Source organism: Perognathus longimembris, chromosome 7 (genome assembly GCF_023159225.1).
Source record: "Perognathus longimembris pacificus isolate PPM17 chromosome 7, ASM2315922v1, whole genome shotgun sequence".
Classification (NCBI taxonomy): domain Eukaryota; kingdom Metazoa; phylum Chordata; class Mammalia; order Rodentia; family Heteromyidae; genus Perognathus; species Perognathus longimembris.
In genome coordinates this window covers 56,311,270-56,337,371 of record NC_063167.1, presented here as the reverse complement: position 1 = coordinate 56,337,371, position 26,102 = coordinate 56,311,270, and the positions used below count along the sequence as shown (strand labels likewise).

General features: G+C 35.0%; 1 protein-coding gene across 2 annotated transcripts in view; it reads left to right on the top strand.

The window, feature by feature from the left end:
* Positions 1-26,102, top strand: part of Adgrl4 (adhesion G protein-coupled receptor L4) — a 123,252-nt gene that overhangs the window by 65,009 nt on the left and 32,141 nt on the right. For both annotated transcript variants that reach the window (XM_048351647.1, XM_048351646.1), the window contains 10 exons: positions 3,614-3,763; positions 4,150-4,220; positions 12,167-12,346; positions 12,448-12,631; positions 14,377-14,493; positions 17,444-17,643; positions 19,332-19,505; positions 20,629-20,832; positions 23,582-23,802; positions 23,924-23,990. In XM_048351647.1, the coding sequence (XP_048207604.1) occupies positions 3,614-3,763; positions 4,150-4,220; positions 12,167-12,346; positions 12,448-12,631; positions 14,377-14,493; positions 17,444-17,643; positions 19,332-19,505; positions 20,629-20,832; positions 23,582-23,802; positions 23,924-23,990 (1,568 nt within the window). The remainder of the gene's footprint in view (positions 1-3,613; positions 3,764-4,149; positions 4,221-12,166; positions 12,347-12,447; positions 12,632-14,376; positions 14,494-17,443; positions 17,644-19,331; positions 19,506-20,628; positions 20,833-23,581; positions 23,803-23,923; positions 23,991-26,102) is intronic.

Here is a 26,102-nt window from a genome sequence, read left to right as displayed (position 1 = left end):
CTGTTGCTAGGAGTGTAAACTTGTTCAACTACTCTGGAAAGCAATGTAGAGGTTCCTCAAAAGGCTTAACATAGAGCTCTCCTATGACCTAGCAACCCCACTTTTGGGCATTTACCCACTGCATCACAAACAAGACCATACTAAAGCTACCAGCACAACCATGTTCATTGCAGCGCTATTTTCCATAGCTAAAATATGAAACCAATCTATCTGCCCCTCAGTAGATGAATAGATGAAGAAATTGTTGTATATATACACAATGGAATTCTATGCTTTTATCAGAAAGAATGACATCACTCCATTCATAAGGAATGGAAAGACTTGGAAAAAGTTTTACTAAGTGAATTAAGCGAGACCCAAAGAAATGTAGACTCTATGGTTCCCTCATTAGTAATGATTGGTATATGTCTAGGATACTCCTAGCAGATGATCACAATACCTCAATAGCTATGTATATATGATCATATAAGATGAAGCTAAGTGAGAGAGACTCCAAGTTAGGGAAACAAGTGGTTTATTACTGTTGCTATTTCTAACACACTATGTGAAATATTTCTTTTTTCTTTTGTTTATCTTCCCTGTGCTTTAGCCTCCATTGTCACTGTATTTGATTTTGGTACCCTGGGTATTGTATATATGTTTGTCTGAATCTTGGAAGGGAAAGGGAACATCAAAATTGTGAGATGAAGGATACAGGTTGAACTGATGCAACAGCCATATTCACAAAACAATATGTTGAAATTTATCTGTACAACACAGGGGGAAGGAGGAATTGGGGAGAAGGTAAAATGGGAGAAAGATAAGGGAGAAGGTAAGAAGTTTGACAATAAATGTACTTATTACTTTATGTGTGTAACTGTAACCCCTCTGTACATCACCTTGACAATAAAAATTTTAAGTAAAAATAAACTCACTGGTCCTGTTTTCCAGTTAGAATAAGAGGTATCTGCTGTTTCCTAGGCATTACTCTTAGTATCTTCACTTCCATCTTCTGATTAGTTATTAGATGGAACTCTTTTGAGATAGCTGTATTTGTTTAAGATTTTACCTAAGATCACACATCTGAATAAATAAGAGAGTAAAGACTTTAATAAAGAACTTTTATTTAGCTAATCCAGTGCCCTTTGTTGCAGGAAATAGAAACAGAGTAGATCTATTAGGTTCAATCCATTTAGGTCCTGCAAGATATTCCCAGAGTTGATAGGATGGATCTCTTGCTAAAATAGAAATCAATCATATTTTTATCCCATCTCAAGATGGAAATGTTTCTAAGGCTATAGTCTTCTCCTTATGCCACAAATGCAATCAGAGGGAATAGAGGAATGTGCAGAGGACTGTTGAAGCTCCTTTTACTGTCATGGCATACAATAGGTAAGGCTGGTCAATTTACTGTGTTAAGCTCAATATATTCCAAGAAGGCCGAGAGGGACCATAGCAAATTCAGTAAACCTGCAGTTCACATTTGGGTACAACTTTATAGAAACAAAAGTATAAATCAAACAGCAATAAGAAAAATATTACTTTTGGGAGATTATTGTTATCATCTCAGAAAATATTGAGTCTGAATATCAAAGTTTACATAATACTAATCTTGAATTCTAACCCTGGTTACTACTACAATGAGTTACTATGATTAGATGCCACTTGATGAAGTCAAAATCTGCAATACCTACTGAGTCCAGGTTGCTGAGATAACCACAAGCTGATTGAAGAGAGGCAGAAGGACTTGAATTATCACAGAACACCAAAACAAGTCTCCAAGGTAGTGAGTGAAACACAGGGAGAAAATGAAGTAGAGTCAATTATTGGCACCAGGATTGTGTATATTGAAACCTAAGCCCAAGATGGTGGATGCAAATAGTTTTTATGCTATTCAGAGATTGATTTGGGGATAAAGTTTCCATGAATGTTACATATTCAAATTGTTTTGAAATTGAAAAAAAAATTAAGAGCTTACTAGTATCCATAAATGGTACCTGGAGCAATAAAACATGGATAAGTGAAGGACATATTGTCCTGCCCATGTGTTGCTTTTGATACTGTGTGGCTCTGTTCAAAACTTGAGTATTTTTCCGGTTCGGTAGCACAGTGCTCTTCATAACAATTCATGTTGGCTTTAGTCCCAAGTTGATCTCCTCCACTGATTTCATAAAAATAATTATCCAAGTCTGTGCTGCTAGTATATTTTAGACATTCAGCCTAGCTTTTACTGCTTCTCTCAATGTCTTCTCCAGCCCAGTAGCTTGTTATTTTCCCATAGTTTAGTTTCAGCCCTTTGTTTTTGTGGAGTGGTAGTTCGAGGTATATGTGAAACTAAGGTAACATACATAACATTGCCACAGTAATAGTTCTGGTTCTTCAGATATGGTGTACTTTGAATTCTGGATAGCATATATCATGAGTAGGTAGACTTATCAAAAGAACAAGATTTCTAACCCTCATTCACAGTGTTAATTGACCTTTAAAATCTACTAGCAACATTTTTCTGGCTGGTGGAATTTTTTTTTTTAAGAATCTAGCATAGGATTGTGTAAATTCTGCACTTTGCCATTGTATGTTGGATGGTTTTATATTCCTTCATTATATTTATTTCTAAGTGTGAAATTAGAAGCATTTAAGTTAACAAGTTAGATGACACTTTGATTAGACTTTGTTAACTCCCTTTTTTAGTAAAGAGGATGAAGTCAAATTGTAAATTTGAAATTACATGTTCATTTATTAAATCTCCTGGGTATTTCTAAGATCACAGAGCTAATTAGACACAAAATTTTTGCATTAAGTTAAGGTAATAACCTAAATATGGCAATTACCTTTTTTTCTTCATTTACTTTTAATTACTCTAATTCCAAGCAAAAAGTATTTATGAGTTCCAGGCACATTTTACTTTGGTGTACAGACATTTACATTAAGCATATAAATTATATGAGCTTAAAACCAGCACCTTTATGGTTATAATACGCAGATAAATGATAATCTGAGACTTCTGCAAAAATGTTAACTTTACCTATACATTGTGATGATAGTATATTAAAATCATAGTTTAAATATAATCAGAATAAAAGTAATAAATTGTGATAAATTTCAAGGTAGTTAGATTATGTATTCTGTATTACTATTTAGGATAATGTATGCAGAAAAATTGAAATTTGAAAAAAGTGCAGATTAGTCAATAATACTATGATTTAAACAAAAACCAGAAGACAAATCACAGTATATTATGAAAACTGAGCCTTTATTATTAAAACTAAATCTTATACCTCCAGTGAAAGAAATAACTTTAATGATCTTGTTGAGGAATCATGTTATTCCTAAAGAATTTTGAGTAAGTGCATGACTAGAATTCTAAACACTCTTCCAAAAGGATTAGGCCAAATCTTATAAACATATACGTGTGTATATATATACATATATGTACATATGTATACATATACATACATGTAAATATATTTATATACATTCCTAAGTGTGCTCTTCCTTGTTTCAAATGATAGAATTTTCCTTTCATTCCTATGACGTTTTATATGAAACTACTATACAATGTACCTTATTTTTTTCTTCCAGGTGGTAAATATAGGAACACTAAATTCAGAATTAATTTGTCATATATTTCCAGATATAGATGAGTGCAGTGAAGCTGTTGTCTGTGGTGATCATGCAATATGTGAAAATGTGAATGGCGGGTTTCACTGTATTTGCCAGGATGGTTATCAGACAGCTACAGGAAAGTCACAATTCACACCTGATGAAGGCTCATCCTGCCAAGGTACTTGTTATTCTGAAATATTATGTAGTATTAAAGAAGGATGGGAAACATTTAGTGTGCATTTGTAAAGACCTGTATTTTCACAAAAAGTGCCTACTTTCTTTCATTACAAATTAAAAAGAAGGTATCATTTTATTTAGTAAAAAATGTAGGCATTATGTTTTATGTAGTCAAAATTCGTTTCCTAATTATTAATAGTATTTCGTTCCATTTTCATTAAAATATAATGCATTTTAAAACTGAAATAGAAACTGAAATGCAAAAAATGTGGTTTTGCTTTTTAAGTGGGTGATCAAAAACATTGGCATCAGTATAAGCAGCTTAAGAAACCAGAAAACAAATAGATGAACTCAAGGAAAACTTACTGTCATTTATTTTTTCTCTAGAAAATGTGAATGCAAATTGCCATTTGGATAATGCCTGTATTGCTACAAGTGTTAAGAAAACTTGGAAGAAAGTAAGTGCATTAAAATTTATTTTGCCATTGTGGTCTCAATTATTTTTTATTTTAAATTTTATTGACAAGGTGATGTACAGAGGGGTTACAGTGGCACACATAGTGAGTACATTTCTTGTCAAACTTGTTACCGCCTCCCTCATGTTTCTCGCACCTTCCCTCTGCTCCAATCCCCCCCCCCACCGTCCCAAGTAGTACAGTTGGTTTACTACATATTGTCTTGTAAGTATTGCTGTTGCATTTGTTCACCTTTAACCCTTTGTCTCACCATTTTGATGTTGCATTTCCTTTTCCTGATTCAAACAAACATAAACAATACCTAGGGTACCAAAAATACTTGCAAAATGGTTTTGCAAGTATTGCTTTTGGAGTTGTTTGTCTTCTTATACTATGTCTCTCCATTTTTATATTCCCTTTCACTTCCCTAGTTCTAATACCAGTATATACAGTATCAGGGTACTCAGATGAGATACAGTGATAGCACCAGGACAACCACAGGAAGGAGATACAAGAGGATTATCAACAAAAGAAGCTACAATTTCACATGGCATGTTGAAAATAATTAAAACAGTGATATAACACTAGTTTCCATAAAAGAGAGTTCATTTCACTTAGCATCATCTTATGTGTTCATAAGGACATAGCTATTGGGCTCTTGTGATCCTCTGCTGTGACTAGCCTAAACTTGTGATAATTACTCCCTATGAGGGAAACCATAGAGTCCATGTTTCTTTGGGTCTGGCTCTCTTCACTTAGAAAATTTTTTTCAAGTTCTTCCATTTCCTTACGAATGGACCAATGTCATTCTTTCTGATAGAGTCATAAAATTCCATTGTGTATATGTACCACATTTTCCTGATCCATTCGTGTACTGAGGGGCATCTATCTAGGTTGGTTCCATATTTTAGCTATAACAAATTGTGCTGTGATGAACATTGTTGTGCTGGTGGCTTTAGTGTGTTCTTGTTTGTGGTCTTTTGGGTAGATGTCCAAAAGTGGGGCTGCTGGGTCTCAGGGGAACTCTATCTTTAGCCTGCTGAGGAATGTCCATACCGCTTGCCAAAGTGGCTGAACCAGTTTACATTCCCACCAACAGTGAAGTAGGGTTCCCTTTTGGCCACATCCCCTCCAACATTTGTTATTGTTAGTTTTCTTGATAATATACATTCTGACTGGGGTGAGGAGGAATCTCAATATTGTTTTGATTTGCATTTCTTTTATGACCAGTGATGTAGAGCACTTTTTCATATGTCTGTTAGCCATTCTCATTTGCTTATCAGAGAAGTCTCTTTTGAAGTCATTAGCCCACTTGTTGAGGGGGCTGTTGGCTCTTTGCGGTTTTGTTTTTTAAATTATTTAGTTCTGCATTTGTTCATTGTATTGTGGGTAAAGATGTTTAACTTGCAAGCTAAGTCCTTTGCCCTGAAGAAGCTCTGCAGTTTGATGCAGTCCCATTTGTCCAATCTTTCTTTTTTTTTTTTTTTTTTTTTGGCCAGTCCTGGGCCTTGAACTCAGGGCCTGAGCACTGTCCCTGGCTTCCTTTTGCTCAAGGCTAGCACTCTGCCACTTGAGCCACAGCACCACTTTTGGCCGTTTTCTGTATATGTGGTGCTGGGGAATTGAACCCAGGGCCTCATGTATACGAGGCAAGCTCTCTTGCCACTAGGCCATATCCCCAGCCCCTCTTTCTTTGATTTGTAACATTTCTGGGCCTTTATTAAGGAAGTTTTGTCCTGTGCCAAAGGGCCCAAGTGTTTCTCCTCCTCATTGTAGTGTTTTCAGGATATCTGTTTTTATTTCGAGGTCTTTGATCCATTTGGAATTTATTTTGATTCAGGGTGATATATAAGGATCTAGTTTTAGTTTGTTGCATGTGTTGAACCAGTTTTGCCAGCACCACTTGTTAAAGAGGCTATCTTTCTTCCATCCTATTTTTTTTTAGCTCCTTTATCAAAGATTACGTAGGCATAGTTCTGTAGGTATATTTCTTGGTCTTCAATTCTGTTCCATCGGGCTTAAGGCCTGTTCCTGTGCCAAAACCAAGCTGTTTCTATTACTGTAGCTTTGTAATACAGCTTGAAGTTTGTTATTGTAATTCCTCCAGCACTGTTCTTTCTGCTTAGGATTGTTTTTGCTATTCGTGGTGAATCCAGTTTAATCATAGGGTGTGATTTTTTTGATGAGCTGATGAAGTTGATTGGCTAGAATTTTGTTGAGAATTTTTGCATCAATGTTCATCAGGAAAATTGGTCTATAGTTCTCCTTCCTTGATGAGTCCCTGCCTGGTTTTGCAATGAGGGTTATCCTGGAATCATTGAATATGTTTGGTAGCAAATTTTCTCTTTCAATTTCATTGAAGAGTTTGAGAAATATTGGTGTGAGTTTTGTTTTCAAGGCCTTGTAGAATTCTGCTGTGAATCTGTCTGGACCTGGGATTTACTTGGATGGGAGATCTCTTATTGCTGTTTCTATTCCAGCTGGATATGGGTCTGTTTAGAAGGTTTAAACCTTCATGTTTGAGTTTTGGGATATCAAGTTTAGCTAGGAAATTGTCCATTTTTTCCAGGTTCTCGAATTTATTGGAGTAAAGGTTTACAAAATATTCCCTTATGGTGTTCTGAATTTTGGTTATTTCTGTGGTGATGTTACTACCTCTTTCATCTCTGATCTTGTTTATCTGGGGGTGCTGCCTTCTTTTTTGGTCAGATTTGCTAGGGGTCTGTTTATATTGTTAATTTTTTTGAAGAACCAACTCTTCATTTTGTTGATTCTTTTGATGATTTTGTTTTTACTCTAAGTCATTTAATTTTGATTTGATTTTAATTATTTACTTCCATCTATTGGCTTGAGTTTTGGCATATTGTTCTCTTACAAGGAGCTTAAGGTGATTCCTTAAGTTCATGAGTTTCTCTTTCTCCAGTTTGTTGATGTAGGCACTCAGAGATATAAATTTTCCTCTGAGTACTGCCTTTGCTGTGTCCCAAAGGAGCTGGTACTTTGTGTGCTCATCTCGGTTTTATTCTATAAACATTTGAATTTCTGTTCCAATTCCTTCAGTGACCCACTGATGGCTCAGCAATATGTTGTTTAGTCTCTATGAATTGAAGGATTATCTGTGGTTGCTGTTTGAGTTGAGCTCTAATTTTATTCCACTGTGGTCTGAAAGAATGCAGGAATGGTTTCAATACTTATGAATTTGTGAAGATTTTCTTTGTGCCCTAAGATGTGATCTATTTTGGAGAATGTTACATGTGCTGCTGAAAAGAATGTGTATTCTGGTGTTGCTGGATGGAATATGCTGTAGATGTCTGTTAAGTCTAGTTGGTCTATGCAGTTGTTTAGTTCTGTGGTTTCTTTGCTCAGTTTTTGGCGTGTTGATCTGTCCAGAGGTGACAGTAGAGTGTTAAAGTCCCGAACTATCAATGTGTTTGGATGTATGAGCGTTTTTAGACTCAGTAGTGTTTGTTTGATGAAAGTGGGTGCTCCTGTATTTGGGGTGTCGATATTTAGGATAGTTATATCCTTCTGTAGGAGACATCCTTTATTAGTATGTAGTAACCTTCTTTGTCTCTTCTTACCGTTTATAATTTGAAGTCAATTTACCTGATACTAGGATTACAACTCCAGCCTGCTTATAGTGGCCATTTGTTGGTAGATTTTATTGCAGCCTTTCACTTTTAGAAGACGTTTATTTTTGCTGGATAGATGTTTCTCTTGGAGGCAGCAGAAAGATGGATCTTAATTTTTGATCCAATTTATGAGCCTTTGTCATTTAATTGGAGAATTACGTCCATTAATGTTGAGAGTCAGGATTGAGAGATAATTGTTGGTTCCTTTCATTATAGCCACTTGGTTACAAGTTGTGTCTTTCCAATTCTTGATCTAATATTCCAGTTTTCTATTTAGTGTTCATTTCTCTGTCTGTATTGTGATTTGAGGATTTTCTGTAAAGCTGGTTCGTTGAAGATGTATTGTTTCAGTTTTTCCTTACTGTGGAATACTTTCTTTGACCTTCAGCTATGAATGAGAGTTTAGCTGGGTACGGTGTTCTTGGTTGATAGTTATTTTTCTTTAGGGTGTGGCATACCTCATTCCAGGCTCTCCTTGCTTTTCTGGTCTCTGCTGAGAAGTCAGGGATAATTCTGATTGGTTTTCCTTTATATGTGATTATTTTCTTCTCCCTAGTATCTTTAAGGGTTCTTTCCTTGGACTCTATTGATTCTGTTTTGATCACAGTTTGTTGGTGGGATGTCCTATTCAGGTCTGGTCGGTTTGGGGTTCTAAATTCTTGTTGTTCTGGATAGGCCTATCCTTCTGGATATTTGGGAAATTCTCAGCTAATATTCTGTTAAATAATTTGCCTATTCCATTGCCTTTTTTCTAGGTTTTCCTCGATACCTCGATAGCTTTAAATTGGGCTTCCTGATTGTATCTTGGAGCTCCTGGAGTGATCTGTTTGGCTGATTGGATTGGTTGTGTATTTTTTTTTTTATCTTTCTCCATAGATTCTAGAGATCTTCAGTTCCTGAGATTCCATCCTCTACTCTATTTCACCAAGTCTCCTCTGTAGCCTAGCTACTTGATTTCAAATCTCCCTTCCTTCTGAAGGGTCTTTCTTGATGTCTTCCATGTCTTTGCTATAATTTTTTTTTAGATCCTGTATGGACTTCTTTACTTCATTAATTTGGCTCTGAGTGCTATCTCACAAATCTTTTAGCTGGATAGCTATTTTTTATTGGACTCTTGAAGTTCATTTATCTCTCTATTTTTGGAGGCCATGAAAACCTCTATTAATTTTTGGTTCACCTCCTCATGCTCCAGAATAGTTGTCTGAAGAGATTCAAACTTTTCATTTAATGTTTTTATCAGTAGAGTTTGTAGAGCATTTTGAGGGTTCTCTTCTATGTCTTTGATTGACTGCTCTTATTCCTGCTTGTTTTGAGTGGGAGATGAGATGCCCTTGTTTGCCATCTTTCTTGTGCTTCTTCTGCCCATTTGGATTCGAAATGCCAGTCTACAAGCACCTGTGGGCACCGTTTAAGACCCAAAGCAGACCTTATCAAGCTCTGTTGTATAAATCTTAGAAGTTCACAATTATATACAGATACCTCCCCTCTCTTTTTTGTATATAAAAGCAAATTTGGTGTCCCTAAAGAATACAATTTTAATATAACAACCAACCCTGACCCCTGGATTCAGTAGTTACTTATTTACCATTATAACCCTATGAGCAATTTTTGTTTTTTTATTTAATTCTTTTTGGACTGGTGGGATTTCTCTATGAATCCATTTGACTCACTCTGATTGAACAGGGATGCTCTCTATCCTATAAGCAGGGGTCAATGGAGTCTGGAGGTCCTGGAAGTAAATTTAGGAGGGTAAGTTTGGGGTAGTGAAGAGAATAGAGTAAAATGAATGGGGGATGATGATTTTGGTTTAGTTTCAGTGAAGTGGAAAGGTGGGGAACAGTAGAATCAGTAGAAAGAATAAGGTTAAAATGATAGATAATGGAGAGTCAACAGAAAAGAGTAAAGGTATTAGACAAATGACAGTAATTTTAAAGATGAAAATGTGAAAGGAGAAACAAAGAAAAAATACAGGAAAACAAACACACAAAACAGAAAACAAATTTCAAAAAAAAAAGACCAATAAAACAAACAAATAAAAAGCAAAAAACAAAAGACAACTCAAAAGTGAGAAATAAAAAAGTTTTTTAAAAAATGGAGTCTTCCTCCTTTGGGTGGGCTCTTTTCAGTCTCTGGTTTCCTTCCGATGGTCTGCAGTCTATTTTCCTGCTGCTTGGCTGGTTTGATTTGCTTTCAGCTTACAAGGGGTGGATCTGCTCTGACCCTCCTCCCCTGTTAGTTAAATCCTGGGGCTCTGTGGTTTGCACAGCTTGCAAGTAGGACCTGGATGTCCTCTGTAGTTGGGGGATGCTGAACAATCTGGGGAACCTTGGCTCCTCCTGTCTGCCATGGGGCTCCTGCCTTTAAAGCCTGGCTGTGCATAGGCTTAGCAGGGTGGGAAGCCTTGGGCCTGATTTACCTAACTGAGAGCCACTTGCCCCAAAGGAGGTTCCTCCCTCCTGGGCAGGGTGACCTTCTCCTGGGTGAAGCTGGCTGTGGAATTCAGCTGGGTTTGCTGGTGGGAGTTGGGAGTTGGGCGTCCTCTGTAAAGGGGCCGCTTATCTGTCTCAGGAACTGTTTACTCTCCCCTCTGATTGTTCTGTGCTGCCAGTAGTTGCTTGCCGCTTTTGGTTTGATTTTAGAATTTCCAGCTGCTAGGGAGTCGGCAGCCACAGTGTTGGCAGGGCAGAACAGGGTAGGGTGGGGCAGGGTAGGGCAGGGCACCACTGGATGAGTTTACCTGAGTTTGTGAGCCATGGCCCTGGAACAAGCCTCCAGCCTGGGCAGCAGAACCTGGTTGCTGTTATGTGCTTTAGGTGTGCAGAGTGCCGGGCGCTGTGCTGACACCAGCACCAGCATGGCAGCAGGCCGCCCCCCTCCCCACCCCCCACCCCCGCCCCAGAGCACACACATCTGTATTTTCAGACCAGCAAAGTTGATTTTTCCTTTCTGGCCAGAATCCCTATACTGTTATAACTTACTTGGGCTGTTTTTCTAGGAGTAAATGTTTCTCTGGGGTGGTAAAACTGGGATGTCAGAGAAAGCTTAGCTAGGGGCTCTGCTGCTCACCCTGCCCAACCCACCCCCCCACCCCCTGTCTTTCCAGAAGTGTATTAGAACCCTAAGTTTTTTTGTTCACTTAACTGATAAGATTAATTCGAAGTCATCAAAAGTATAGAAAGAAACATTTTTAGGATTCATATTCAATTTATTAAAATAAAACAAACTAGAACGAGCTAATGAATCAAAAAGGCCAAGTGTTAATCACAAGAGCATATTATCAAACAGAAATAAAAATGAGATGATGAATAAAATCAATATATAAAAAAAATAGAAAGTGTACCTACTAATTAAAATATTTCCTGTGTAATGTGTTTCCATAGCTGGGTTTTACTTTTTTAAAAATTATTGTAAAGATGAGAGTTGTTACAATTATATAAGTTTAGTAATGTGTACATTTCTTTTTGGACAATGTCACTAATTTCCTTCATGTTCTCCCAGTTTTTACCCTCCCTGATACCCCTTCCCCATATGATAAAGATCATTTCCAACATAGTGTCTAGTGAGTATTACTGATGAATTGGTTGTTTCCTCTTTGTCTCACCATATTTTACATATTTTACTTTTGTTATTTCTTCATTGCTTAGCATATTCAAAAATTATTTTTGATATGTAAATAAAATTATTGAATAAAAATGTGAAACTATGTTCTTTTTTTACTTATGACTCACCCAATACTAAGGAGAAATAGTTGAATGCAATTAGATTTTTTCAACATGAATATCACAAAGAATGAATAAAATAGAATACTTATAAAATTATTGCTATGTGATTCAAAGTATGACTCATAAAGCAACCAGTAATTGTCAACTGAAACAAATGTTCATTTGATTGCACAGTAAAAATTACCATTTGTTATTTAAAATCCAATCCCAGTTACTAAGTTATAATTTACTACATAGTGTATAAATATGTATTAGCACTAAAAACTTCAGGTATTAAGGTAGGTTCATTGGTTAGGATGTGATTATATACAGAAGATTACAAAGTGACCTTAAAAACTATTTTTGTAGTTTATTCAAACATATTCTGTTTCTTCCTGAAATAACTTCTATGCTTTTCTAGTTATTTGCTAATCCACTGAAAACAAATTCAGGTTACTGTACTGAATGTTATATTTCAAGTTTATTCTGGTAATTTATTTATGTATTAGGACAAGAAAACCAACCTTAGAATAAATTTATCATCTATACCTTCTTAAAAAAATAACTCCAAATAAACATTACGTTGAATTCTTTTTCCAATTTTATTTTTGCTTAGTTGGGACACACAGATGACCCTGTGACTTTGCTACATGAAATTTATAGAAATTCTAGGACAGAACTTTCACTAATGGATATAATTACATACATAGAAATATTAGCTGAATCATCTCCACTCCTAGGTCATGTGAATAACTCTATCTCAGCCAAGCACACCCCTTCTAATTCAACCCTTACTGTGAGTATGTTGACCTTTAACTCTTAATATATTTCCTTTATATTTTGATCAGTGTAAATTTCCAATGTTTTTTAAAGACTGCTTTTTTTTTAAAAAAATAGGAATTTGTAAAAACCATGAATAACTTGATTCAAAAGAATACATTTGCAATTTGGGACAAATTATCAATGAATCATAGAAGGACTCATCTTACAAAACTCCTGCATAGTGCTGAGCAAGCTACTTTAGGAATTTCTAAGAACTTCCAAAAGACCACCCAGTTTGATGCAAAATCAACTGATGTAGGTAAGATGTGAAAGTCAATTTTAAAGAAATAGTTGTTTCCAAACAACATATTGCCCCAAAATAGTGGGGACATTATTTCAAATACTGTTGGTTAGATTGGTAGTAGTCTTATGGAGTAATGAAAGGTGGCTCATATTACAAAAGTAATATGAATGTAATACTATAGTGAAAAGGTGACTCTAGGGATCACCCTTCCTGTCACATCTGCCTTTCCTAATTTCTGAACTGTTAAGCATTTAAGTACACACTCAGTCATTTCCAATTTGTTGAGATCTACCATGACCAATAATAATACTATCTGATACAATATATTTACATCTTAGTTTCTGAATTCTTTGTCTTTTGATAACATGAAACAGTAACATTAGTAAATTAGAAAGTTTCCTGCTTCACACAAATCACTCTTTCCTTCCTTCCTTCCTTCCTTCCTTCCTTCCTTCCTTCCTTCCTTCCTTCCTTCCTTCCTTCCTTGCTTCCTTTTTCTTTTAATTCTGGTACTGGGTGCTTTCCCTTTGGCTCAAGGCTAGTGCTTTATTCTCCTACATCACAACACCAATTACAGCTGTTTCTGAATAGTTTATCAAAGATAAGAATCTCAGAGACTTTTTTGCCCTAGCTGGCTTTGAACCATAATCCTCAGATCTCAGCCTCCTGAGTAGGTAGAATTAGAAGCATGATTGATCTGCACAAAGCATCAAGTCATTATTTAAAAATTCAGAATCTTGGTTGAGCCTGATGGTGTGTGTGTGTATTATGTCAAGCTACAGGACAAACAAAATGGCTAGGCAAAATGTGCCTGCTGTCTCACCAACAAAGAGAATCACAAATAGGAGGATCAAAGTCCAGGCTGGCCCAGGAGTAAAGGGAAACATCATCTTGAAAAAATAGCCAAAACTAAAGGGACTGTTGGACTGGCTCCAGTGATAGAATACCTGCTTAGCAAACAAGTGTCCCTGAGCTGAAACCCCAATATTGCTGAAAAGAAAAAAAAAAGAAACTTGGGGTAAATTGAGGATACTCATGAAGTTGTTCTGAAGAAACTAAATTTATTTTATGAAATAATGGTTGCATATGTCTGTTTCACATTCCCTGTGTGAACGTTTGCTAGTAGATTTACAACCATCTTTAGCTTATCAAGATCTACCACTTATTAAATTAAGGTTTCAGGCATTGTGACACACACACACATGCATATTTAATTCTATATATTAAATAGTTTTAATTTAAATTATTGTATATTTATTTATATATGTATCTATATATATATGAATACATATAAAGATATGCACCTTACACATATGTGTGTATATATAGTATTTGTGTTTCTGTATTAAGAAAAAGTAAAAACACACTAGGTAAAGAAATTATCACTCAAGAATTTAATTCAATTACTCTTTAAGTAGGAAATTATATTTATTTCATATATACTGCACTTGAAAGCATAATAGTTACTTCTATTTGTTTAGTAATGTGCCCCTGAGTTCATGTATATTTTATTTTTTGTTAGTCTCAATAAAGATTTAGCCATAGTGCTATGGAAAAATGAAAAATTTTAAATGTTTCTACCTAGATATAAATAATACTATCAAAATATGTTAATGTCATGCTTATTCTAACTGTCATCTATTAGCTAAAATATAATGATTGAGGGATTTGCTTCTATATAAATAACTTGAAAGTACATAGTACATACTTGAAAGTACATAATATCCAGATGATTTATGATTTTTATGGTTTTGTTTCAGCTCTCAAGGTCTTCTTTTTTGATTCAAATCATATGAAACATATCCATCCTCATATGAATGTGGAAGGAGATTATATAAAAATATTTCCAAAGAGGAATACTGCATATGATTCAGATGGTAAGACTAATCATCTTACATATAATATGCCAATGAATTTGCAATATTCATGTTTGATTATATCATCCATACATATAACTGACATAGATTATCTATATAAAAATGTGATATCTATATACAGAATATTTATAAGCTATTTGAAATTTTCATTCTGATACAAATACCTGAGGAGAGTTTTAACTGAAAATATCTAGGTACGTATTTTTCACCATTAAACTAGATTTGTCATTGGGTACAATGTAAGTTGAGATAATATGCCTAAAAAAAAAGCCATTGTTTGGTCTTAGGCTTCTCATTCCATTTATCATTTCTCAGCCTTGCAACAATAAACTCTTCAATTAATCTAAAGCACAAGTTTAAAACACTTGAGTGAGAATGCTTCTCTAGAAGGCAACATCATGGTCATGCAACATCCACCGCAGGATGAATTTTGAAACTGAGGTGCAACGTTAGTTTGTCTTCATGTTTACCAGCAAATAGTACAGAACCCGGAGTCGAACAGAGGGAATTAACTAAGAAATCAGCCTACCTGCTTTTTCTTGTCTCTTAACTTGAGTCAAGCACTTATCATCATTTCAAGTTAACCATTACTTACTCTCTTAGAAATATGTTAAGTAGAATGCTATCAGGAGAATTTTTGTTGTAGTTGTTCTAAGAAAGAAAAAGATGCATTATTTAGGGGTTGGGGATATGGCCTAGTGGCAAGAGTGCTTGCCTTGTATACATGAAGCCCTGGGTTCAATTCCCCAGCACCACATATATAGAAAACGGCCAGAAGTGGCGCTGTGGCTCAAGTGGCAGAGTGCTAGCCTTGAGCAAAAGGAAGCCAGGGCCTGAGTCCAAGGCCAGTCCTGGGTCTTGGACTCAGGGCCTGAGCACCATCCCTGGCTTCTTCCAGCTCAAGGCTAGCACTCTGCCACCACTCTGCTACAGCGCCCCTTCTGGCCGTTTTCCATATATGTGGTGCTGGGAAATCGAACTGAGAGCTTCATGTGTAGGAGGCAAGCACCCTTGCCACTAGGCCATATTCCCAGCCCCAGCATTCTGAATTAGTATCTTTAACAAATAAAGTGTTCTGAAGTGGAATCTCTAGAAGTTTAGCACAGCTATTTATATAAAGATTAGCAAAAATACTGTAAAAAAATGATGAAGAATGAACTCCTAGTTGTTGAGACAAGGTACTGAGTTTGGTAAGGAGGCTTAAAACTACTGAGATCTGGAATTAGTGATAAATTTTAGTACTTGGAAGAAGTTCAAAATGTTGAGGATGAACAAATGTTGAAAGTTTTCCTAAGGGAGATCAAAAAGAGATTTTACAATATTTGAGGAAGTTTTTTCCCAGAGTAAAATGTGGATGAGAATAACCATTTATCTTTAGAGAGGACAGTAGTAATTGTGAGAATTTGTAAATTTATCTTTTTTTATACTTCCTTTGATACTGATTTCCTTCCTTTGATAACCTCTCCAGTTACGATCTCTGAAAAGTCACAGCCCCTTAAACTTGATGGCTGATGAATTAATTTTTTTTTATTTTCCTCCAGACTTTGATCTATTTTAGAATAATTGCTATATCTTGGAATCATAGTTTGACTACTGTAATCATGTGAGACTTGTGTCCATTTCTTTCTTTCACAAAAGTTTTCAAAGTGGCAGATTAGTGGCTCAGGCTTATAATACCAGCTACTCAGGAGGCTGAGATCTGAAAATTCCTGTTCAGAGCCCAGCCTATCTGTTCATCTTATCTCAAATTAAATGGAAAAAATGCAAAAAGTGGAGACACAGCTCAAATGAGACTTCTAAGTTCAAGTCTCAAAGCCAAAACAAAACAAAAACAAGCAAACAAAAACTAAATGCACAAAAAAGTTTCTGATCCAGAAAATGCATTATATAGTACTTCTAGATTAAACAAGGTAATTACATCATCTGGTGCCTTTTCAAATAAAAATAAAAAACATAGGGCCTGGGGATATGGCCTAGTGGCAAGAGCGCTTGCCTTGTATACATGAAGCCCTCGGTTTGATTCCCCAGCACCACATATACAGAAAATGGCCAGAAGTGGCGCTGCAACTCAAGTGGCAGAGTGCTAGCCTTGAGCAAAAAAAGAAGCCAGGGACAGTGCTCAGGCCCTGAGTCCAAGGCCCAGGACTGGCAAAAAAAATAAATAAATAAAAATAAAAATAAAAAACATAAATAGCAACAATACCTGCCTCACCTAATCATAGAGAAAAAATACTACCTTTTACTGGGCTGCAGAAGTTTCCAGTATTACCATAATCCTTTCTGACAATGGTATCAATATTCATATCCATAAATTTGTAGCTTTTGCATTCTAATATGCTACATCTGAAGAGTACCATGGGATCATATTACCGGTTGCCTCCTGAAGTCACATATCTCTTCTGGGGATTGTGTATGTTATCACAATTATTATTATTATTGTCATTGTTGTTGTTACTGCATGTTATCAGTAGTAAACAGAAATCAATGTAGGACTCATAAGGTTGAACTCTATAGCAAGTCACAACTCATTCAGTTCTTGACTACAAGAGTGATTATTTTTCTTCAGTACTCTCTTTAAATCATATATTTGCACATGGAAGTAATAACTCAAAATTTTATCTCTCAAGTGCATTCACCTGGTTCTTTGTTAAGATTTAGGTGTAGACTTATCTAGGACTAAAATTCTAACTATAATTTATTATAGTGAACACAGAGCTGTTTTTCTGAATATAGTTTGTTGTAGAAAATAGAGCTGAGTTTTGATTAGGAAAGGTCAGAGGACATGAAAATTAACATGGATTAGCATGGATTGATAACGTAGCATGGGCTTATAGAACATAGGCTCCATTTGAGTCTTCACATGACATTTTTGATTAATTTTGTGTTAAGGGCTTAAATTTGTTCCTTTGGTTTCCATGAATTTCATCTAATGTACTTATTTGATTGCTAGGCAATGTTGCAGTTGCATTTTTTTATTACAAGAGTATTGGCCCCTTGCTTTCCTCATCTGACCATTTCTTACTGGAACCTGGTGAAAATTTTGAGGAGGAAGAGCACGTCATCTCTTCAGTAGTTTCTGCTTCAGTCACCTCAAACCCATCCACACTGTATGAACTTGAAAAAATTGCATTTACATTGAGTCACAGAAAGGTAACTTGTTTTCCTGGTGTTGCTCATTAAAATGGTGATATACCCAGAGAAGGAAACTTCTATTTATTTTGATGTTCAAAATACAGATTTAAAATAAAACTATAAGAATAAAGTGAATTCCACCTTTTTGTTTTGTTTTTTTTTTTTCTTTCACAGTGCAGAGAATTGAACTCAAGTATTTATTCATGCTAGGAGTAGGGTATAGGAAAACCCAGACATTAACTAATGTTTCTATAAAGCATTTGATTGCTATCAAGGCCTGCTGTGGTGGTATAGGCCTATAATGTCAGCTTACTCAGGAAGCAGAGATTAGGAAAACCAGAATTTGAGAGTATCTATGGAAAAATCAGAGACTGAATGCATAAAAAACAAAGAAAACCCACCTCTCTAAGTAAGCTAAACATTGTGGTGACCATGGTGTACGGCTGTAATAATAGTATTCCAGAGACTAAGCAAAAGGATTAAAAGTAAAAAGAAATAGAGAAAGGGAAAGGAAAAGAGAAGGAGAGAGAAAGGGAGGAGAAAATATTTGGCAAACATTACCTCAAGCTTAAACAATAGTAAACATAATAATGAGAAAAATAATGTGATTTTTTTTCTTGGTTGGGCATGGGGCCTGGGTGCTGTCCTTAAGCTCTTTAGCTCAAAGTTAGATGCTCTACCACTTTGAACCACAACACCACTCTCAGTTTCCCTGTGGTTTATTGGAGATAAGAGTCTCATGGACTTTCTTGCCTGGGCTGTCTTTGAACCGCATTCTTCAGACTTCACCCTCCTGAGTAGATTAAAGTTATGAGCCCCCAGCACCTGGCTTCAGATATAAAATTTTTCAGAATAAAATTTTAGCTTTTACTTATCGCCCATATTTTACTGTATCATCAGTACATATGTAAATGATAACTATTCAGTAAATAATAAATATTTATGTACTAATATGTGTAATATATAGCAAACATATGATGATTATCTGTCATATATATGTATATATATAATTTTTGTCAATACTGAAGCTTGAATTCAGGGCCAGATCACTGTCCCTGCGCTTCTTTTGCTCAGGTCTAGTGCTTTACCACTTGAGCCACAGCTCTACTTCCAGTTTTCAGGTGGTTAAGTGGAGATAAGAGTCACATGTACTTTCCTGCCCTGGCTGGCTTTGAACCCCTATCCTCAGATCTTAGCCTCCCAAGAAGCTAGGATTATAGGTATGAGCCACTAGTGCCTAGCTCATTTTCTGTTTTAAATAACATAAATAAAATCTCATTTAATAATAAAAAGGTATCACTACTCTGTAATGAGATATAGAATTGCTGGAATATAAATTTCAATTTTATACTTAAACCACATAATTTAGTTGATGCCTCTGGCTCTAGTCCTAGCTTCTGAGGAAGCTGTGCTTTAAAGATCATAGTTAAAAAATGAGCCCAGCCCAGGCAGAAAAGTCAGGATGATTCCATCTTCAATTAATTTGTAAATATGTTTTGACTTGTAAATATGGCTCCAGTGAAATCACATCAAACATGAATAAATAAGCTAGGCTAGAATGCAAGGCCGTGAGTACATGCTATAGTATGGATGCTGAAAGCAGAAAGAAAAGAATAAAACCAGCCTTAGTTTATTCATATTAATTATATGACAAAAGCAATAGAGTACAATTTTCTCATCAGTAAAATACTTTGTTTTGTTTTCAGATTAAAGATAAGTATAGGACTCAATGTGTATTTTGGAACTACTCACCTGATGCCATGAATGGCAGCTGGTCTTCAGAAGGCTGTGAGCTAACATATGCAAATGAAACCCACACTTCATGTCGTTGTAATCACCTGACACATTTCGCAATTTTGATGTCTTCTAGTACTGAAATTGTAAGGCTGTTTTCCACTTCATATTAACAAATCTGCCTATTTGTTTTCCTTTCTCTGCACTTCACCCATGTTATTCTTAAGAATAGTTTTATATTTGTCTTTGTGTAATAAATATTTAATATTTTTGTAAAACCTCATTATCTTTCTTTTAGTGTATTTTTCTTCCTGTCTTCGAGGAAATATGCAGTATTGATTCTAGGTTTTTCTAATCTAGAATTCTCTTATTCTGGTAGACTATATATTGTATGAAATATACATCCATTGACTAGAAGTTATTAATGCTGCTTTCAAAAGTCATTTATATATTATATCATGGAACTTAATGGAATTTGCATATGTAGTGAAATTGTTTTTACCTGTGACAAAGTACCACAAAATGTTCAATAGCCAATGAATACTTTAGCATATTTGTAATTAATATCATACTTTTAGCAATGTAGAAACTTATAAGACTTTCAAACATGAAAACTCTAAGATAAATATCTTACCAATGTATATTTTAGGAATATCCTCTAGTATGCAATTATTTTAAAATTTATTATTTCATTACTCTTTCATAATTATATAGGATTGTTTTAATTTCCATATGTACTTAGAAGTCATTGCTAAGTATATTACTTAAGGTAATTCCAATCACGAAAATAATTTTTTGGGGGAAATGAGAGTAAAGCAAATAAGTCTCCATTCTGTATACAAAAGTAAATAAATATCCAGGGCAGAATTAAACCAACATTTTCTATTTCAAAGTCTCTGAACTATACTATTTTGGTCTTCTGTATATTCAGCTTTTTCTTATACTTTTGTTTAATATGTTTTAGATTAATTGCCCCATAGAAATAAGACTTGGACTTACCACTGATAAATCTGTTTTAGTTAACCATTCCCCATTACAATAATGAATTACCTTTCCAGTATAGCAAGAGTGATGACAATAACGTTGCTAGGCCACACAGTAATATATACTATGCTTAGGGAGAAAGTGCCTACTTTCAGTACCATTAAAGTGTTACATGATTTTTATCATAGTTCTTCAGATATTGAAGATTTAAAAAAAAAAGTTCATTACACATTTGACAAGTCAACTGAGTTTTTCTCTTATAGCTTTATTATTATTTTCCCTTAGGGTATTAAAGATTATAATATCCTCACAAGGATCACGCAGCTCGGAATAATTATTTCACTGATTTGTCTTGCCATATGCATTTTTACCTTCTGGTTCTTCAGTGAAATTCAGAGCACCAGGACAACAATTCACAAAAATCTGTGCTGCAGCCTATTCCTGGCAGAACTTGTTTTTCTTGTTGGGATCAATATAAACACTAATAAGGTAGGTAGCCCCTTCTCACAGTTCTCATTTCCTCTGTTTTGTGCTTCCCCACATATGTATGTCATAGAAGTGTGAATTATAATTAAGGGTTTAATGGGAAAGCACATAATGTGCTTTCTTCCTAAATTGTTGTAAATTAATGTAATTTCTTCTTAAGTTTAACTTTGATACTGCTAACATATCTAAGCATCTTATATATCAAGACAACTAATCAAAAATATATCTCTTTATTATAAATTATTTACTGGAAAAATAAAAACTTCTTAACAATTTGACGAAATGCTTTGTTTTCAGATGGGCATTAAACAATGACAAAATTAAACAAAGGAGAAATACAGCTTACTTGGGATAGAGATTATGCATGTACCTAGGACTTGCAGGAGGAAATATGATCCTTAGTTCTACCTCTGAACTTTCCTCAAATACTCATTTCTCATGATTAGTTATCTAGGACCTTATTAAATCATTACATATTGTGTTATGTAAAATCCTCCTGGAGAAAGGCAATAAAATAGGATGAGATCTATAATGAATTTCCAAGTGTCAGTTGGTCGTGAGAGAAAATGGACTAGATACCCACAGACCAAGATGCAGTTTAACTCCAAGTGAAGAAAAGAAGGAAGAAATAATCCACCCTGGGTCAAACTCATACGTTCATCTCTGTCCTTCATTTTTTCTCCCTTTCTTCTATTTTTTGGTGCCATTCCTGGAGCTTGAACTCAAGGCCTGAGCACTGTTTCTGAGTTTTTTGCTCAAGGCTTTACCACTTGAGCCACAGCTTTACTTCTAGCTTTTTGGTCATTAGTTGAAATTAAGAGTGTTCCACATTCTCCTGCCTGCGCTTGTTTTGAATTGAAATCCTGAGATCTCAGCTTCCTGAGTAAGATTTCTGATGTGAATCACTGGCACCCAACTTCTCTCTTTCATAAAAACATTTTTAACAGATTTCAATGATCTAGATTTATACACGAATATAAATACTTTGACCACATTCACTTGCATTCACTTTTGTAAATTGTCCCTCTTCACCACACCCCCTCTGCTATCATTCCCCGTCCTGGCTCATCCAATCATGCTTTGCTTTTTTCTTTTGTTTTTTGTGTACATTAATCAAACCAAGGAATTTCAGGGTAAGAAAAAGGAAAAAGGGGGAAAGAGGTTAATGCAAAATTAATATTATTAGAATACATGTTATTGACTCATGAGCACTGAAAACTATTAAACAATATAGGGTAGGGAGGATGCAAAAAGAGATAACAACAGATAAGTTTCATGTGACCAAATGGTAGTATATGCACATAAGTGAAGAGCTTTATAGAGCAGTACCATACTAAAGTAGGCTCATCAGAGCTATCAACAAGTCCTCCTGGAAATCCTTGAACTGAAGACACCTGTCAGAGGAGTTCCTCCATCTCTCAGGAAACAAAGTCTATCAACCCTCTGTACTCAGTTACTAGCTGTAACAGCTTCAGCAAGATGTATCTGCAGCAATGGAGTTCATAATAATGGCAGCAGCTCGAGCTCTGGATCAGTGGCATTCCTTGCAGTCAAAGACTGAAGAAGTATGTTCTCATGACTGAAAAACACCTAAATGTCTCTTTAGTTTCATTCTTTCTAGAAATATTCCAAGGACTAAAAACTAAGAATTAGTTATCAAGGTGGTTGGTTTTTTTTTTCTGCCATAGAGGATCTATCTGAAATAGTAGACTCTGGACTGGCAACTCTATATCTGTTTTTATGTTTTGCACTACTACTTATGGCCCTTCTCAATTTAATACACAGTCCACAATCCTGAGAGCCTCTTTCTGCTTCTCAGATTCCTCCCACCATTGTCTTTGCTCTGTAATTCTTTTTTGCAGTGCTTATTTGATAGAGCTATCAAATCCTGTCACCTTCTACACTGTATCTCAGGTTTCATTTCCACATTAAAGTGGCCCTCAAATTTTATTTGTCCAGTGAACATTTTATTTCTTAACCTTACATGTTACTCTCCAATATATATTAGAACAATATCTTGTTATTCTTGAATTTTATTCTACTTTACTAAGTGATATAGTCGATGGTCATTATGCTCTCTCTCCAATGGTGTGTATAATTAATTCTAATAAAAGGGAGCTTGTCACTACTTTTGCTCTTCTTGTTTGTACTTCTATGAGCCTAAATCTAGTTCTAAGTATTCAATAACCCAGAAATCATGTTTAACTGAAAGTCAACTCAACTCTACTTAATAGTGTTATAGCTTGAAGTAATTGTGTAATGAATATGTTGGTAAAAGAAATTAGTTGCTTTGTAAATTCAGTGTTATCACTTAATTAATATATATATTTATTTTTTATCATACTATTATCAAACATTTTCATTCTTTGATCATGAGTAAAGGAGAGGGGATATAACTCCAAACTAAAATTAAATTAGTACATGTTACATGTACTAGTTAGTACATTAGTACAAGATACCATGGTTTACATGTGAAAAATCAATGTAATGTGACCCATACTTAACATGACATATCTTAAGTAAGGACAGTAAGTTAAGGACAGTAGCTTAGGTTTATCACAGGATTAGTTAAGGTTAAAACAGTTCTTGAAAGTCTGAAGTATAAAACATTTTTTAAAATGCTGACATGGCAGGAATATTTCAATGTGATAAATCATAGTATAAAATGGTACTATTCAGTGTGAAACACAAAAGCTATGTTTTGATACTTTTAAAGCAAACATTGCTTATGGTTTCTTTCTTTGATTCCTAGCTCTTCTGTTCGATCATTGCGGGGATACTCCATTACTTCTTCCTAGCTGCTTTTGCGTGGATGTGCATTGAGGGCATCCATCTCTATCTCATCGTCGTGGGAGTCATTTACAACAAGGGATTTTTGCACAAGAATTTTTATATCTTTGGCTATCTCAGCCCAGCGGTGGTAGTGGGATTTTCAGCAGCATTGGGATATAGATATTACGGCACCACCAAAGTGTAAGTGAAGATATCCTTAAGCATTTGAAGCACAATTCTGAATATTCTTTGCATGTCTTTGAGAATGTTGCTTTAAGTGCATCCAAAGTATTTATAGGTTTGTATATTATTTACTTTTCAGATGTTGGCTTAGCACAGAAAACAACTTTATTTGGAGTTTTATAGGACCAGCATGTCTAATCATTCTTGTACGTATATATAAAATTACTACTAATATTCCAAAGGGTATAGTTAAGAAGTATTTTGATCAGGCATTATACTGTAAAAAAGGCTTTAGAATATTTTGCAGTATATCATATATTAACATTTTACAAATATTGCATTGTGATTGAGAAAAACAACCTAGCTTACAGATTCAAAACAATTATCATTTATTTATCCCTCTTGGCGGAAGATAGATTTTCATAACGTAAGGGTGTCCCTTTATCCTGAAATACTGAGAGTATGCCAAACAACTGATAATCTGGTATTTCAAATGTTTAGGTTATTTAATCTTTTATCGATGATTGGTCATCTTTGAAGATTAGACTGTCATCTTTACAGTTTTATCATCTTTATGTACCCTGTCATCTTAAAGTGATTTTAAGCTGAATTACAATGTCAGAGACGAGCCCCTACTATTTCTCATGAACAGACAAATCATATATTGATAGTTCTGTTTCAGCAGGGAAGAGAGCCTTTTAATTCTTACTGAAAGTGGTTTCAATCCTGCAAAGTTGGCAGGTATTATGTGTTCCATTCTAAATCAAAGCATTTTTATATGTTTCAAGAGCATTTCTAAGTACTGAAGGTTTTCAACAGTCATTTAGATTATAATAGTCTGTCAATGAGTCTGGGAACTCTGACAAGACTCTACAATGGAATGAATTGTCACCAGAGGAATTGTGACAATATTTGGCCAACTTTGTTCTGTATATTTTGACCAAAAGCTAGTCATTTTTAAAATTTCTTTTCTGTTTTTCTCTTTCCTTTTGAGAGTTTTATGGCTTCAAGGGAGCAGCCCAGTAGAGAAAAAAAATAGAATGGCAAAGGAGAGAATTTTCATCAAGCTTTATTTTATAATGATGTGGTCAAATCAAATGCATTCAAGAATTGTACTTCCTAATCATCCCAGAAAATTGTTTCCAATTCTCACAATTAATTTAGTAAATAAATTGTAACCACTGGCCATATTTCAGCTGAAATAATTGGAATTGATTGAGTGCCAGTATTCCATGCCAATAAAGGACACATATCTTCATTGGGGCTCTGGCATGAGTATTTCATATGGAGACATATTCTAAGTCTTATGTTACTGATTCATCTCTACTGAGCAAACCATGTTTGAAACTATTTTGTAAAGGTGAAGGTGTTATGGATTAATGATTTTTAGTGTACATTTGAAAAAGAAAAGTATACTAGAGGCAGAAAATATGGAAACATTTCTCTAAAAGAAGAAAGGAAAAATTATCTAAAATTATTTTTATAGTTGCTTATACAAAAAAAAAACAATTTTATGGCATGGCATGCAAACCTTAGATGAGTTTATCTAAAAACCAGTCCTCCAAAATGTTTACACTATTCTCATATAGAATTAATGGATCCGTGTGTCTTTGGTACAGTTTCAGTACAATATTCCCAGTTTAACAAGAAGAAATGGGTGAATCACTTCCATTTCCTCTAAAATTAAATTCTGCTTCGGTGTATTGTGTCTTCCAATCTAAGACTCTTAATTTCTTAATGAAAGTGAATTGTTTAACTTTAAATGATTCCTATTCTCTGCTAATACTAATGTGTCAACAATTTTAGAACTGTATTATGTGATGTTAAGTGGTACTTTTCCTCATCCAAGAATAGTTTCACATTCAATTGAAAAAGACAAATAGGTTACTTACCAAGTTTTTGAACTTGAAATTTCCAACAAATATTAACAAGAGGCCTTATGACTAGATGTAGCCCACTAAGGGAAGCTTCCAGCAGAGATAGCCACGATTTAGGGGTACTTGGCCTGTAGGGGGACACACCATTCTCAGTAACTTTTACTTTTCTTGCTAGTGAGAAAGTCAGGTGGTGCGTCCACAGCTTCTGAAATCAATATGAGGAGAAGTAAAGCAAAAGTTTTGTAGAAAGTAAAATCAGAAGCAATAAGAGGAAAAGTATCATACTGATCCCAGAGTCTATAGTGGGCCTAATATCTCCCTGGTATGTAAGAAGAGCAAAATATTATAAGCACATTATTGTTGATTTTTTTAACATATACTTTTCTTATTTGAGGCCAAATAGGAACATTGAGGCTAGTACCTTTTATTGCTTGAAGAGTC